At 47.4% G+C, this 12,792-nt stretch overlaps 2 protein-coding genes across 2 annotated transcripts; both read left to right on the top strand.

Moving 5' to 3' along the window:
* Positions 1-202: 202 nt before the first annotated feature.
* mpp4a (MAGUK p55 scaffold protein 4a) lies at positions 203-7,368 on the top strand. The gene is made up of 21 exons (XM_067261149.1): positions 203-257; positions 723-844; positions 1,099-1,176; positions 1,302-1,385; positions 1,553-1,684; positions 3,991-4,072; positions 4,177-4,262; positions 4,358-4,429; positions 4,562-4,758; positions 4,972-5,033; positions 5,167-5,190; positions 5,329-5,366; positions 5,483-5,507; positions 5,643-5,657; positions 5,814-5,855; positions 5,956-6,123; positions 6,221-6,301; positions 6,407-6,500; positions 6,598-6,706; positions 6,911-7,051; positions 7,180-7,368. Exons 1-21 carry the CDS (start codon positions 203-205, stop codon positions 7,366-7,368), a joined length of 1,896 nt encoding a protein of 631 aa, XP_067117250.1.
* Positions 7,369-9,637: 2,269 nt separating this feature from the next.
* tmem237a (transmembrane protein 237a) lies at positions 9,638-12,616 on the top strand. The gene is made up of 10 exons (XM_067257334.1): positions 9,638-9,709; positions 9,961-10,095; positions 10,252-10,342; positions 10,467-10,621; positions 10,807-10,936; positions 11,061-11,252; positions 11,371-11,444; positions 11,868-11,955; positions 12,163-12,284; positions 12,411-12,616. Exons 1-10 carry the CDS (start codon positions 9,643-9,645, stop codon positions 12,476-12,478), a joined length of 1,122 nt encoding a protein of 373 aa, XP_067113435.1. The 5' UTR covers positions 9,638-9,642; the 3' UTR covers positions 12,479-12,616.
* The last annotated feature ends 176 nt before the right edge of the window (positions 12,617-12,792 follow it).

The raw sequence follows: 12,792 nt of genomic DNA, 5'->3' as shown, positions 1-12,792 counted from the left end.
AAAGCTTGTGTGTCAGTTAGATAAGAACACACATAGGTGACCTAAGATGGATCCGTAGTCCACAAGACAATTAGCACAAGACAGTCATTTCCTATGATCCCAACATGACTGGAGTTCTGTGGTTCTAATATATTTGTATGTGAGCTTGTTTTGGTGAGCCCTCTGGTTTCTCTGCAGTGAGACCGGTGCCCTAATGTTCACCATGAGAGACGCGCTAGAAGCAGAGGAAGGCCCAGTCCACCAGCAACATGAACATGGTAGGACACACACACACATTCCTCACCTCATTATAAGATGTTTAGATTAGTAGCTCCAAGGAAGACTTATCATTAAAACAGTTTAATCAATACTCTGTCTGTCCTGAACCTTGAACAATAATCACATACACACCACCCAATCTTAAACTTGTCTGCCAAAATGTAATCAGGGAGTCAGTTGGCTGAGCGGTGAGGGAGTCGGGTTAGTAATCCGAAGGTTGCCAGTTCGATTCCCGGTCATGCCAACTGACGTTGTGTCCTTGGGCAAGGCACTTCACCCTACTTGCCTGGGGGGAATGTCCCTGTACTTACTGTAAGTCGCTCTGGATAAGCGCGTCTGCTAAATGACTAAATGTAAATGTAATCAGAATTATCTTACTAGATTAAAAATGTGTGTGTGTGTGTGTGTGTGTGTGTGTGTGTGTGTGTGTGTGTGTGTGTGTGTGTGTGTGTGTGTGGTGGAAGGCCTAAGTGATGTTCTGCACAGAGTGGTGGAGGAGGTGAGGCAAGCGATCAGCAGAGATGTCAGTGGAGCAGAGCTGCTTCACAACCTGCTCAGCGCCCCCTGGCTGCATGCCCTCCTCAAGGTACTGCAGCTACTGTAGTGTTGTATGTATGTGTTATATGTGTTAAGTGTAAATCATGTCTTTGTTTGTACCTTCCTTTCTGTCTGTCAAAAAAAAGGCCTGACAGCCTTTTTACAACCCTCCCTCCCTCCCTCCCATTGTCCTTTCCTTCCATGGTTTTAATGATGTATTAATTTAGCCAACATATCATGTGTGTCCGCAGCTTGAGTCTGTTATGGCCTTTGACTGATAAATCCTGATCTCTGCCTTCCCAGGTGTATGAGTGCCTCCTGCAGTTCCGGACTCTTCTGCCCAGCCCCGTCCTGCCTGATGCCTCCAGCCTCTCCTATGAGGTCTGCCATTTAACACATTTTACTACTCTATTTTGCTTGTATTATATACAGTATTATATCATGTATTGCATGACCATGATATATGGATATGCCTGTATTGACGTGTATGTGTTTGCCTGTGGCAGGTCCTGCTTAGTCTGAGTGCTGTCCCAAGCCCCTCTGCTGAAGCCAGGGAGCTGTTCAGTCTTCTGAGCAGCCCGCACCTGCAGGTCAGTCAGGGGAGGGGACACAGGAAAGGGGAACTAAAGAACAGCACGTTACAGCATCATCACTGGTGTTTTAGCCACTCCACAGGCATAGTTAACCTGACTCGGCCTGTGAGCATCCCCTGTGTGTCTAACCAGCTGTCCCCCCCCCCCCCCACCACCCCCTCCAGGCCCTGCTCTCAGCCCACGACACGGTGGCTCAGTCTGACTACGAGCCGGTGCTGCCTCCCCTCCCTGATGACCTGCCTCAGGACGAGGAGGCCATGAGAATCGTCTGTCTGGTCAAGAACAAGCAGCCCCTGGTGAGGCCCCGGTCACTCCATCATTCAGATATGATGGGAGTCGAACCCTTGAGCTTCTCATCAGATGTCTGGTTGGTTGCTTCTGCGTTTGTCTCTCTGATTGCCTCTTGCAGCTCCATGCGTGGTCGTTTGCAGCTTTTTTGTTCATATCATGGTGACATGGTCTTTACTTTGGGTTACTTGCCCTCCTCTGCTTTTCATGCTTCGCTCCTTCATCTAATCTTGTCTCGAATCTGTCTGCACGCTCAACGTACACAGTACATCCGTAAAGTGACCCAACCCCTGTCTTTGGCTCGTAAGAATGGCGGAGGGGGGATACGCAGTCGCTGGAACAGCCTACGGAGACTCACCCTGGAAAAGCTGGTGCCGGGGAGGAAGGCGTGGTCGGGGGAGGAGCTGATAGACAGGGAGGGTGCGGACAGGTTTGCCTCGACGGGGCTGCTGCCCCCCCTGCTGCCTGGTCAGACCCGGCCCCTCCCCCGCTACGAGGCCACAGGAAGCTGCAGGTTGTGTCGACAAACTGGCCAGCTCTGGGGCCTCAACCAATCAGCTCCCTCTGTCTACAACACGGCACGTGTTGGTAAGAGGAGGAACAGGAAGTGTTCTTCTTTAAATCACTCGATTACTCAGTAAAAAAAAAAAAATCTATTTAATACTCAGCTACTTTGATATTGACATGACTTCCATATAAAGTTGAGTTTGAATAAAGCCTGAGTTTCAATAGGTTAATGATTAACATCTCCACTTTCTCCTCATTTCCATACAATCTCCACATGCCTTTCCCTTCCCTTCATCCCTGGCCATCCAAGTCTGTAATGCTACCGAAAAAAACACAACGGAGCAAAAAGAAATGAATGGAACAGACAATGACAATGCAGATTATGCTTACCCTCCATTTCCCCTCCCAGCCTTCAGTCAGACCACACCCAACTCCCCCACATGCTATTCCTCCACAGGGGGGCGCCCTCGGACTGTCCCTACCTCGAGGGTAACAGCCCGGGCACAGACGGCACCCTCTAGCCCCATGGCCAAACGCACCAAAAGGCTAGGTACCGTCAACCGCTTCCACCGCCCCTCCTTTGATCTGACCAATCAACAACATCCTTCTCTGGATCGAACCGATCATCAGCGTCCTTGTCAGGGACCGACCGATCAGTGGAGCCCTTCACTGGATCTGAAAGATCAGAAACGTCCCTCCGTGGTCAAACAGGCCAGTGTGGACGAGCTGAGGTCAACGGTGCAGACGGTGACCAGCAGCATGGAGCACAGCACCAGGGACGTCCGCCATCTTGGCCAGAGGATGGTGAAGGCCACAGAGCTGATGTCAGACAGTGTGGAGGAGAACGCCCAGGCTCTCAACCTGCTGGCCGAGGTCGTCGACAAGCTGCAGGGCCTCATCGTCGCCAGTAAGCCCCCCGAGGCCCCACGGCCCAAACCCTTCCCTCCTCCCCCTGCTCGCTTTTACCGCTCCACCCCCACGCCCTCCTCCTCCTCCTCGCCCTCCTCTTCCTCCTCCAGCTCTCTCCACGGCTATGAGGAGGGTCAGTGGTCGACCCGAGGAAAGGCTTCCTCGGGGCCAGGCCTAAATGGGAGGAGCATGGGGAGAGGGCCTATCGTTGTCCCTCCAAAGACAGAACAGGCTCAGCTCTCCAATGGGACAGCATCCAGGCCAGGGGAAGAGCCCCATGACCACGACACCACAGGCTGCCTTTCTAGCAAGAAGCACAAAAAGAAGAAGAAATAGAGCAGGACATAGACCTGCTCACTTCCTGTCGTCTGCTTTGCTGAGATTTCCATGTAAGAGAGAGTCTTCTCTGATTGTTGCCTTCAAGGAGCATCTCAGTGCTAATACCAAAGAGAAAAATGGCTGCTTAAACATAATTTGATCTAAGGGTCTTGGGACCCTTGCCAGTGATGTTGCAAACGGTGAAAGGTACATGCTTAAAGACAGTGGTCAATCCTTCAATGTGTCTTGTTCCCTTGTTGTTCATAATTTCATACAATTAACCTACGACACCTTTTTGTCCGTCTTGCTCAACTCCATCTTTGTGTGACGAGTGTGTGAGTCATTGTCATCACAGTTCATCTTAAAGAGGTCTACCTCCTCCTTCATCTGATCAACTGTTCCTTAGGTTCCCTGCCACTGGCAAGATCATCTCAACTCTTCATTCCACTGCCTTCTAACCACCATCCTTTTGCAATTCACCATTGTGTTCTTTGCAACAACTTTTCCGGAAACATCTGTTTAATGCTCAGATAGGGTTTTCGAATCTCTCAAATGTTTGTGTGAAACCTCTCTATTCCAGGGAGCAACTATAAAGAAGGACGAGGACACAGGAGAGATCTTCATTGCCCGGGTAATCAATGGAGGCTTAGCAGATCGCAGTGGTGAGTCCTCAGATGTACTGTACATAACACTGGGCCACATGCTCTGGTCCCTCCTCAAATGTATGTACTGCACTGTACCATACTGTGTGTGTGTGCCTATGCAGGTCTTCTGCATGCAGGAGATTTGCTGGTGGAAGTGAATGGAAGCCCGGTGGAGGGTCTAGACCCAGAGCAGGTCATACAGATATTGGTCAGTCTTCCAACAGGCCACTTTCTCACAACAGTTCGTTAACGCTCTTGTGTCACGGCTGTACTTTACTCACCGATTCCTCACACCTCTCCCAGATCCAGTCTGAAGGAACTATCTTGTTCAAAGTGATCCCAAACACACCCCGGTCAACCAACAGCCAAACTATGGTGAGTGGACACTTACGCAAACCTTTTGAAGTAGTCTTACAACAACTTAACTTCCCCTAATTTTACAGTATAGATGAATGATGAATGCCTATATCCACCAGTCAGATTGCACTGTCTTCCTCTGTCTCTTAGTTGCGTGTGCGGGCCATGGCAGACTACTGCCCCCAGCAGGACCCTGCCATCCCCTGCCCTGATGCAGGCATGGCCTTCAGCAAGGGAGACCTGCTGGAGATTGTGGACCAAACTGACATCCACTGGTGGCAGGCCAGGAAGCTTCCCAGCATCACTTCCTGTGCTGGCCTCATCCCCTCCACCAGCCTGCTCAAGAGGTCAGGTCACATGACTGTGTTTTTTGCCCATAGGTTGGACGGTGTCCACACAAGGTTCATCATCATAACGCTTGAGATATGAAATTCAACACTGTTGAGTGTAAATATTCAGCAGAAGCCACTATCTTTGTGATAAGTGTGTTTGTGGTGAGTGTGTTAAGTGTTTTCAGTCATCTGATGTTCCTCCATCTGTCTCTCGTCTCCATTGTCCAGCAAACAGAGGGAGCAGTGGTGGTGTCAGCCATTTCAGGCTCACACCTGCTCCAAACCCTGCGGTAAGTAACTTCTTGTTTTATTCTGTCTCAAAGTTAACACTTCTTGTTTATCCCAGTTTCTGTCAGTCAAGTTTCAAATTTTGAAAAAATATTTTGACCATCTAACGGTTTCCTTTGTCGTCTGTGCTGCTAGTGAAAATGCCTGATGATGGCAAAGGTATGTACTGCGGAAAAAGAGAGATAGATATGCTGGCTAGCTGGGCTCAGTGGTGTGTTGAATTAATGTCATGTTCTCCAGTGCATCTGAATGACGCTTCTCTGTCTAATTCAGTTGTGTCTGTGTTTTTACTTCCAGAAGAGGACACAAAGGATGCTGATGACAAATGTATTAAAGCAGGTAAACTTACATTCATTACTCTGTTCTAGGACATCCATCCCATTGTCATATTGATACATTCAGAAGGAGATACTGTTGGTATACAATTACATCTCTTCTCTTTTCTCCATAGATGAGGAAGATTTTGATTCTGGTAGGTAAGTCTTTACGGACTCACATAGAGAGTTCAGATATAGTGTATAAGAATGAAGCAGAAACTAATTGTCAGCATGACACCATTATTAACCATCTTGTATGTTGCCTTGTCTTCCTTCTCGATACTGATACTCTAGAGGATCTCAGAGAGGGTAAATATGTTTGTTTATTTCAGACAAGAATTACCAATTATTTGTATTACCATGTTTAACTCGGTCACTAAATTGCGAATACAGAAATTATTTGGATTAGTCTGCTGGAGTGCGACAGTCATGTGATCGCACCTCTGTCTTGTGTTACCTCCACAGAGGAGGCTGAGTCAGAAAGCAGTGTGGATGGCATCTATACCGGTAAGCTGCCTTTATTGTTGCAGTGAATACTGAACATTCACACACAGTTGACTTCTGTGAGGTGAAAGGTCACGGTGATGATGAGGATGTTCTGTCCCAGCTGGTTTCCGGCGTAGCTTCCGGATGTGGAGGAGGACGGCATTCAGGAAGAGACGCCAGTCCTGCTACTCCTGCTCACCCAATAGCAGGGTTCTTACCAACCCCTACGAGGAAGTGATGACCTACCAGCGCCCCCCGCAGGACCCCCACCGCCTCATCGTCCTCGTGGGTGAGAGAGCCTTGCTGGGGTTTGGAGTTTGTGACATGCAGAGCTCACTGGTGAGGTGAGGTGTGGTGATGATGTGCGGTTTCTATCGGCACTGTAGGTGCTTCTGGTGTGGGAGTGAACGAGATGCGCAAAAGGCTGATCACTCTCAACCCAACAACCTTCCAAGGACCAGTGCCTCGTAAGTATGCCATACGTTACTTTAATATTAACACGTCATATGTAGGTACACTGTTATCATTTCTCTTCCTGTGTGTGTGTGTGTGTGTTTACCATTCCTCTCCAGACACAACACGTCCACCCAAAGATGGAGAGGAGCCCGGGAGAGAATACAATTTCATCACCAAGGAGCTGTTTGAGGACATGATCTCCAACCACAAGTAAAATGGATAATTTCAACGACAGGGTCCATCTCCTGTGTCTTTTTCCGTTTTTGTGGCGTGACCCCCCCTGCCTATGGTCTGTGTCCCCGGCCAGGTTCCTGGAGCATGGGGAATATAAAGGCTACTCGTACGGCACTAGCTCTGACGTGGTCAAGGACGTGCTGAGCAGCGGCAAGATGTGTTTGGTAGACGTCGAGCCACATGTAAGTTCAGATGGATCGCAAGTAATGCGTCATAGTAGTACACCCCAATATCAGTGACATGAGGTTTGTCATTATCGAAAGAGGAATCCTTTCGTCAATAATTTGTCGGGATTTGACAAAACAACCCCCCCCCTACGTGTTCACCAAGTGACATATTACAAAGTCAGGTGCGTCTGCCATGTCTATCCGCTTGTGTCTTGTCAGAATGTCCAGTCACTGAGAACAAGGGACTTGAAGCCCTACGTCATCTTGGTGAAGCCTCCCGGTACGGAGCGTCTCAAACTGACTCGCAGGGAGGCCCACGCACACATCATCACCAACTACAACGCCAACCGGCCCTTCACAGTGAGACACAGCTCATTACTTTGCAGTCCTCGATCAGCTAGTAGTTTCTTTCTCCTCCGTGACGGCAAATGAATTTCCTTTCTGCCACAAACTCGCTTCCACCACTCCTCCCCATCCTCTCCCCCCAGGACGAGGACTTTGCGGAGATGGAGGTGACCACCAAGCTGATTGAGTCTAAGTTCGGCCAGTTCTTTGACAGTGTCGTGGTAAACGACGAGCTCCAAGATTCCTGCATGCAGCTGTTCACAACCATCCTGCAGGCCCAGGACGAGGCCCAGTGGGTCCCTGCCGGGTGGATGAGCCCCGAGGAGCCATGAACAGAACGAGGGAGAGGATGGAGAGGAACGATGATGCTATTCGGAGTGTTTCGATGGCTATTCGGAGTGTTTCATAATTCGATGGTAAAGGTGATGACACACCCTGACTGCCTTCATAATTATGTTCGACCACTGGTTCAAAGAAGGAAATGTTTTGGGATGACTATGGATAACTTATTTAATCGTATGGTAAGCATTTAAATAGATTTGACCCTTGACTTGACCATGTGTCTTGAGAATTGGTTTCATATGTGTGATTATGTGCCAAGCAGATGAGCCTGTTTGGTGTGTTATGTTTTGTGATCATAGCATATATTTAAATCAGATTCAGTTGATACCATTCTGATACTGTACCATGGACTTGTAAGGCAGTCTGCTCCTCTGGTATTGAGAAGAACGGTTTGATAACTGTCACTGTTCTGTGCATTATCATTTATTCAATTATATTATATACTGTATTTGTCTCATCTGAGTTAAGATCTGAGGTTGGGTAGACTTGTGAATAGTTGCATTGTGTTCTTTTTGCAGTTACACTAAATGGTATGTATGCCAGTAGCTTTTGTAAACCTAGTTGAATAAAGCCTTGCATTTGTTTATAAACAGGTGTGTATTTCCTTCAATAATACTATGAGCTTACACAGAACAAGTGCACTCCACACCAGACTAGTGTGTCCTGCAATGTGATCTCTGCCCGGCTAGTTAATCCCCCTCATGTGCAGATGAAGGTCTATGGGGGATTTAGCTCTGGATTAGGCCTCAGCCTCAGACCTGGTGTCGTCCTCTGTCCTACCACGCGTCCTGAGAGGTGGAGAAGCAGGTAATTCGTTCACACTTTCTTCTCAGGGATTGTTTGGGGGCCTTGTATGTGAGATGAACAGTGACAGTCATGGCATGAACATATCAAGCAGACTGGGACAGCCAATGGTATCTGCTGGACGTATCAGAAGGACTTAATGCTGCTGTGCAACAACAAACAACAAAGCACCATTTTAAGGATAATTTGTTTGTTTGTGAATTTGTTTTTTGTGACATAAGTTTATGTGTAACGGTTAACAGGATGACTGGGTTGTCGTTTTAAATCGGTCTTTCTGGCAGTTCTTAAATAAAATAGATTTTGGAACTTTGACCTTGGCATCTTTGCTTAGCCATCACTACAGTAATGCCTGTGATGTCATGTCTGTGTCATTGCATTGGAAACGGACCATACCTACCTGTCACCTGTCACCATGCCAACTGACGTTGTGTCCTTGGGCAAGGCACTTCACCCTACTTGCCTCGGGGGAACGTCCCTGTACTTACTGTAAGTCGCTCTGGATAAGAGCGTCTGCTAAATGACTAAATGTAAATGTAAATTGGATTAAGTCTCTTAGACCTAAAGATTGCAAGTAGATAGGTGGCGTCATCTGTTAAGATTCATTCACTAGGGAAGACAACAGAGACATTTTCAATCAGTGCTCTGTAACTTTGCAAAGACTTCAAAACGCATTCACCAGAAAAAAGGACATTTCTAGCATGGAAATACACTGAAAAAGATAAGAGCCTCTCTCTGGTGTGAGGTGGGGAAGTGGGAATAATAATGAGGTTTATATCACAGACCTGATTTGCCTTGTAATCCACTCAGGCCATATCAGAGTGCAACGCAGAGCAGCCCACCTGTGGCGCAGGCAGAGCTATATCTGGCATAGGGCTGATTTAAACCTGCTGAGGAGTCGTCTTTACTCCCCTGCCACTGCCAGCCAATCACAAGGCCCCGTCACAACCAAGCTGCTCATCTTCCAATCAATTGTAAGCTGTTTCTCAGGAGCCTTCTCTCAGGATGGACTAATGGGTCATAGCAGGCTGCAAGAGAAGCCAGGTGGAAGCTCTCCCCTGGGATCGATGGACTGTTGACAGACTTTCTCCTGATGCTTTTCTCTGACATGGTTGTTTCTTCTCTCCATGGTCGTGGTGGGACACAGTAAGGACAGTAAAGGTGGTGAGCAAATCTATAATGTATCTCAGATGTATGTCTCTGTCACGTACTGTAGTACGTTTGTTGTGTGCTGTAGATGGTCTGAACTATGGGATGGTGTCAGAAATGAAATGCCATTTATAATTCGGAAATATTACTTTTAGTTTTATCATAATCGGCTGAAGCCCTGTAACTTTACCTCAGCCGTCAAAGACCTGATCTAATTATCTCAAGCCGGAGATGTTACAATCAGACCAACAGCTAAATCCTTTTCAGTTTCATTAATTTCATTAAATAGCCCTGGCCTCTCCTCTCCAGACAAAATGCCACTCGCCAAAACCAAGAAGAGGAAGTCAAAGAAGGAGGCGAATGATGTGGAGGAGCCAGAAGGTGGGTGACTGTATGCTTTGTCTGGTGTCAGGCTGCATGGTGGAACATCAGAGTCATGAGTTTTTGTAGAGCTTTGGAACAGTAAGATGTTCCTCTGCCCATCACTTGTAATGGGCTTACAATGATCTTGCCACCACAAAGCCTTTTTAGGAATCTCACCACCAGCACTAAAGGAAACCTGTAATCTGGGTGTATGACCCTGTATGCCGTGCGACACACATTGTTTTTACTGCTGTTGCCCTCCATCCCAGTGGGCATGGAGCACGGTATAGAGATGGAGGGCCTTGCCAACCGCAGGCAGTTTGAGATCAGAGATCCCCTCACCCCAGAGCCGCAGGACGTCCCACCACAGAAGAGGAAGAAGAAAAAGAAGGCCCAGACTCCAGGTATGATGCCAGTTATCCCATACAGTTATACAGCAAATACATCACCTGGTGTGAATGTTTTAAGGAGAACCTGGAATGTTCATTATAAAGATTGAGTGACTGGTACAGTAAACAAAAGATCGGGAATACTCAAATGTACTGTGTTAACTCCTTCAGACCTGGAGGGGGAGCAACCTGACATGACGAACGGAGATGTGGTGGAGGCACACACAGACGAAGAAGTGACGAAGAAAAGCAAGAGGAAAAAGTGAGAGACATAGGGCACTGCCATGTACTGTTCCAGCTCGTGACTTATTGCATTATGTGGCACGGAGATGGGAGGGACGATCATGTCTTCAAAAACGTCCTAAATTGTCTCTTTATCACAACAGGAAGCCCAAGTTAGCGGAGATGCACTACACCAACGACCTGGGAGTGGAGGATGATGACATCATCACTGATCAATCCCCTATCCCCCAGCATTCCCTGTTCTCCGCCCCTCTGGGCCATAGCCAGCCTGTCAGCAAGGTGTTTGTGGAGAGGAACAGTACGTGTCTCCTCCCTCCTAAATCCAACACTCAGACTCAGTCACATCCACATACGGACAATGTAGGGAGGATGACATTGTGTTACTTTAAAGCTCCATTAGACTAATAGCCTTGTAAGTGTAGATGAAGGCCAGTTTCTAATTCCAACGATGCTTGAACCAGAGTTGTTACGTTCTCCGACCAGGGCGTTTTCAGGCCGCAGAGAGGGTGGACCTTCCCAGGCACACTGACCACATGGACCAGATAGACTACATGGATGTCCGGCCCATGTGGACCACCAGGGACGTAGCCATGAGGGTACATAGTGGCTTCAGGTCAGCAGACACCCTTCACTGAGTCTGAGTATTGTATTCTAATGTTTTCCCTTTTCTCTGCTTGTCTTTCTGTGTCTGTCAGAGAGGAAGAGCTCTTGACATTCAGCGTGTGTGTTCTCCACAGGGTCATTGGGCTGTTCTCCCATGGGTTCCTGGCAGGCTATGCAGTGTGGAACATCATTGTGGTGTACGTGTTAGCTGGGGAGCAGCTGACCACTCTCCCTAACCTGCTGCAACAGTATCACCCCCTGGCTTACCCCGCCCAATCCCTGCTCTACCTGTTGCTGGCCATCAGCACTGTCTCTGCCTTTGACAGGTAGCTACCAGCAGTGGTTGGTGTAGTGCAAGGGTGTGCAATCCAGCCAATCTCTTTTCTGTGTCTCTCTGGGACTATTCCTGTTGTCAGTAAACCATCTGACCTGTCTTGTGTCCAGGGTGAACCTGGCAAAGGCCTCCATGGCTCTCAGGGGCTTTCTCACAATGGACCCTGCTGCTCTCGCCTCCTTCTGTAAGTCACTGTTACATATATGCAGACATGGAAATTGAATATGAATTATTATGATATTGGGTTAATGTAGAAAAAACTACCCAAATATATATATATTTTTACAGTTTGTAAGTATATCCGCTATAGAAAATCACAATACAACTTACATACATACATTTGACATGGGCATAAGTTGTCATTAACCTAATCAATTGGAGAAAAAAAATATATAGGCCGGCATTATTATCCACCAGCCAAGCTTAAACTGTGGTATTACTATCAAAAACTAAGCCGATTATGAAGAAGGAGCCATTGAATAACTTGACAGAGGATCAGCCAACCAAATTCTGTTTTCTGTCACTTTTCAAAAGGAAGATTTACATACTAGTTAGTCATAGAGAGGTCTGTGTGTGTGTTCAGTCCATTTCTTTCCCTCTTTCCCAGTGTACTTCATAGCACTGATCCTGTCCCTAAGCCAACAGATGACCAGTGACAGGATCAACCTTTACCCCAGTGCTAATGAGACTCTATGGTAAGCTTCGCACACTGGTTTCAGGTGTCAAAACAATTGCAGTTCCAGCTCTGCATGTTGATGAAAGCTGCAGTCGCAAGAATGAGAAACATGAATTCTCTGGAATTTTACCAGTGTCTACCTATCTGCCTAGCTGTCTGTTTGGGAAGCATTAGAGTCTGCTTGGAACAGCCTACATTCTGTACCTATTATTTACCTGTCCCCAAGGCCCCCTGGGTCAGAGCACCAGATCCTGCAGCCCTGGATTGTGGTCAACCTTGTGGTGGCTCTGCTAGTGGGCCTGGCATGGGTCTTTGTCTCCACCAGGCCTGACATGGACTACACTGAGGGTGAGGACATGACACACAGCAAACTGGCACTCTGCACATTACACTCAAGCTGCTTCCATGGCTGATTTAAACTGTTTGGGATTGATAAACCGTGTCAAGAGCTGCCAACTCTTCCTTTGTTACCAGAATTTCTGATGGCGATGGAATTGGAAGAATACCCTAGACATGACGAGAGACTGGACCTTCCAGCCTGAACCCCTATGTTCCTTCTGATGTTTCTACTGTATGTACTGTTTGTGTTGGCAACATTGTCGTCTTATTCACTGTTTTAAATATTTGATTTTTTGTATCATACATACCATAGCTTTTTTGTATCACATAGACCATGTATATTCCGCAAAGTAATTTTATAAATACAACCATGTGAAGAAATGTAATCTGTGTTTGATGTGACAGCTTGTGCTCGAGTTTGATGCCGTACCAGAGCACAAACTGGGTTGGCTGCCAAGGGTTCACTGGGGGCATAGTATGATCACCACACTTTAAAAACACAGCATGCCTACTTTAA

The sequence above is a fragment of the Osmerus mordax genome, chromosome 2, assembly GCF_038355195.1.
Source record: "Osmerus mordax isolate fOsmMor3 chromosome 2, fOsmMor3.pri, whole genome shotgun sequence".
Classification (NCBI taxonomy): Eukaryota; Metazoa; Chordata; class Actinopteri; order Osmeriformes; family Osmeridae; genus Osmerus; species Osmerus mordax.
Note: the sequence above shows the minus strand (reverse complement) of the source record. Positions and strands in the feature narration are given on the sequence as shown.

What these genes read in the sequence shown, in the direction of transcription:
- mpp4a (XM_067261149.1), top strand. Translation starts at nt 203, where the DNA reads ATGAGAGACGCGCTAGAAGCAGAGGAAGGCCCAGTCCACCAGCAACAT. An exon ending in GACATGATCTCCAACCACAA is followed by an intron (nt 6,501 to 6,597) that starts GTAAAATGGATA and finishes GTCCCCGGCCAG; the next exon opens with GTTCCTGGAGCATGGGGAAT. An exon ending in ACGCCAACCGGCCCTTCACA is followed by an intron (nt 7,052 to 7,179) that starts GTGAGACACAGC and finishes CTCTCCCCCCAG; the next exon opens with GACGAGGACTTTGCGGAGAT.
- tmem237a (XM_067257334.1), top strand. Translation starts at nt 9,643, where the DNA reads ATGCCACTCGCCAAAACCAAGAAGAGGAAGTCAAAGAAGGAGGCGAAT. An exon ending in AAAGAAGGCCCAGACTCCAG is followed by an intron (nt 10,096 to 10,251) that starts GTATGATGCCAG and finishes TAACTCCTTCAG; the next exon opens with ACCTGGAGGGGGAGCAACCT. An exon ending in GGTGTTTGTGGAGAGGAACA is followed by an intron (nt 10,622 to 10,806) that starts GTACGTGTCTCC and finishes TTCTCCGACCAG; the next exon opens with GGCGTTTTCAGGCCGCAGAG.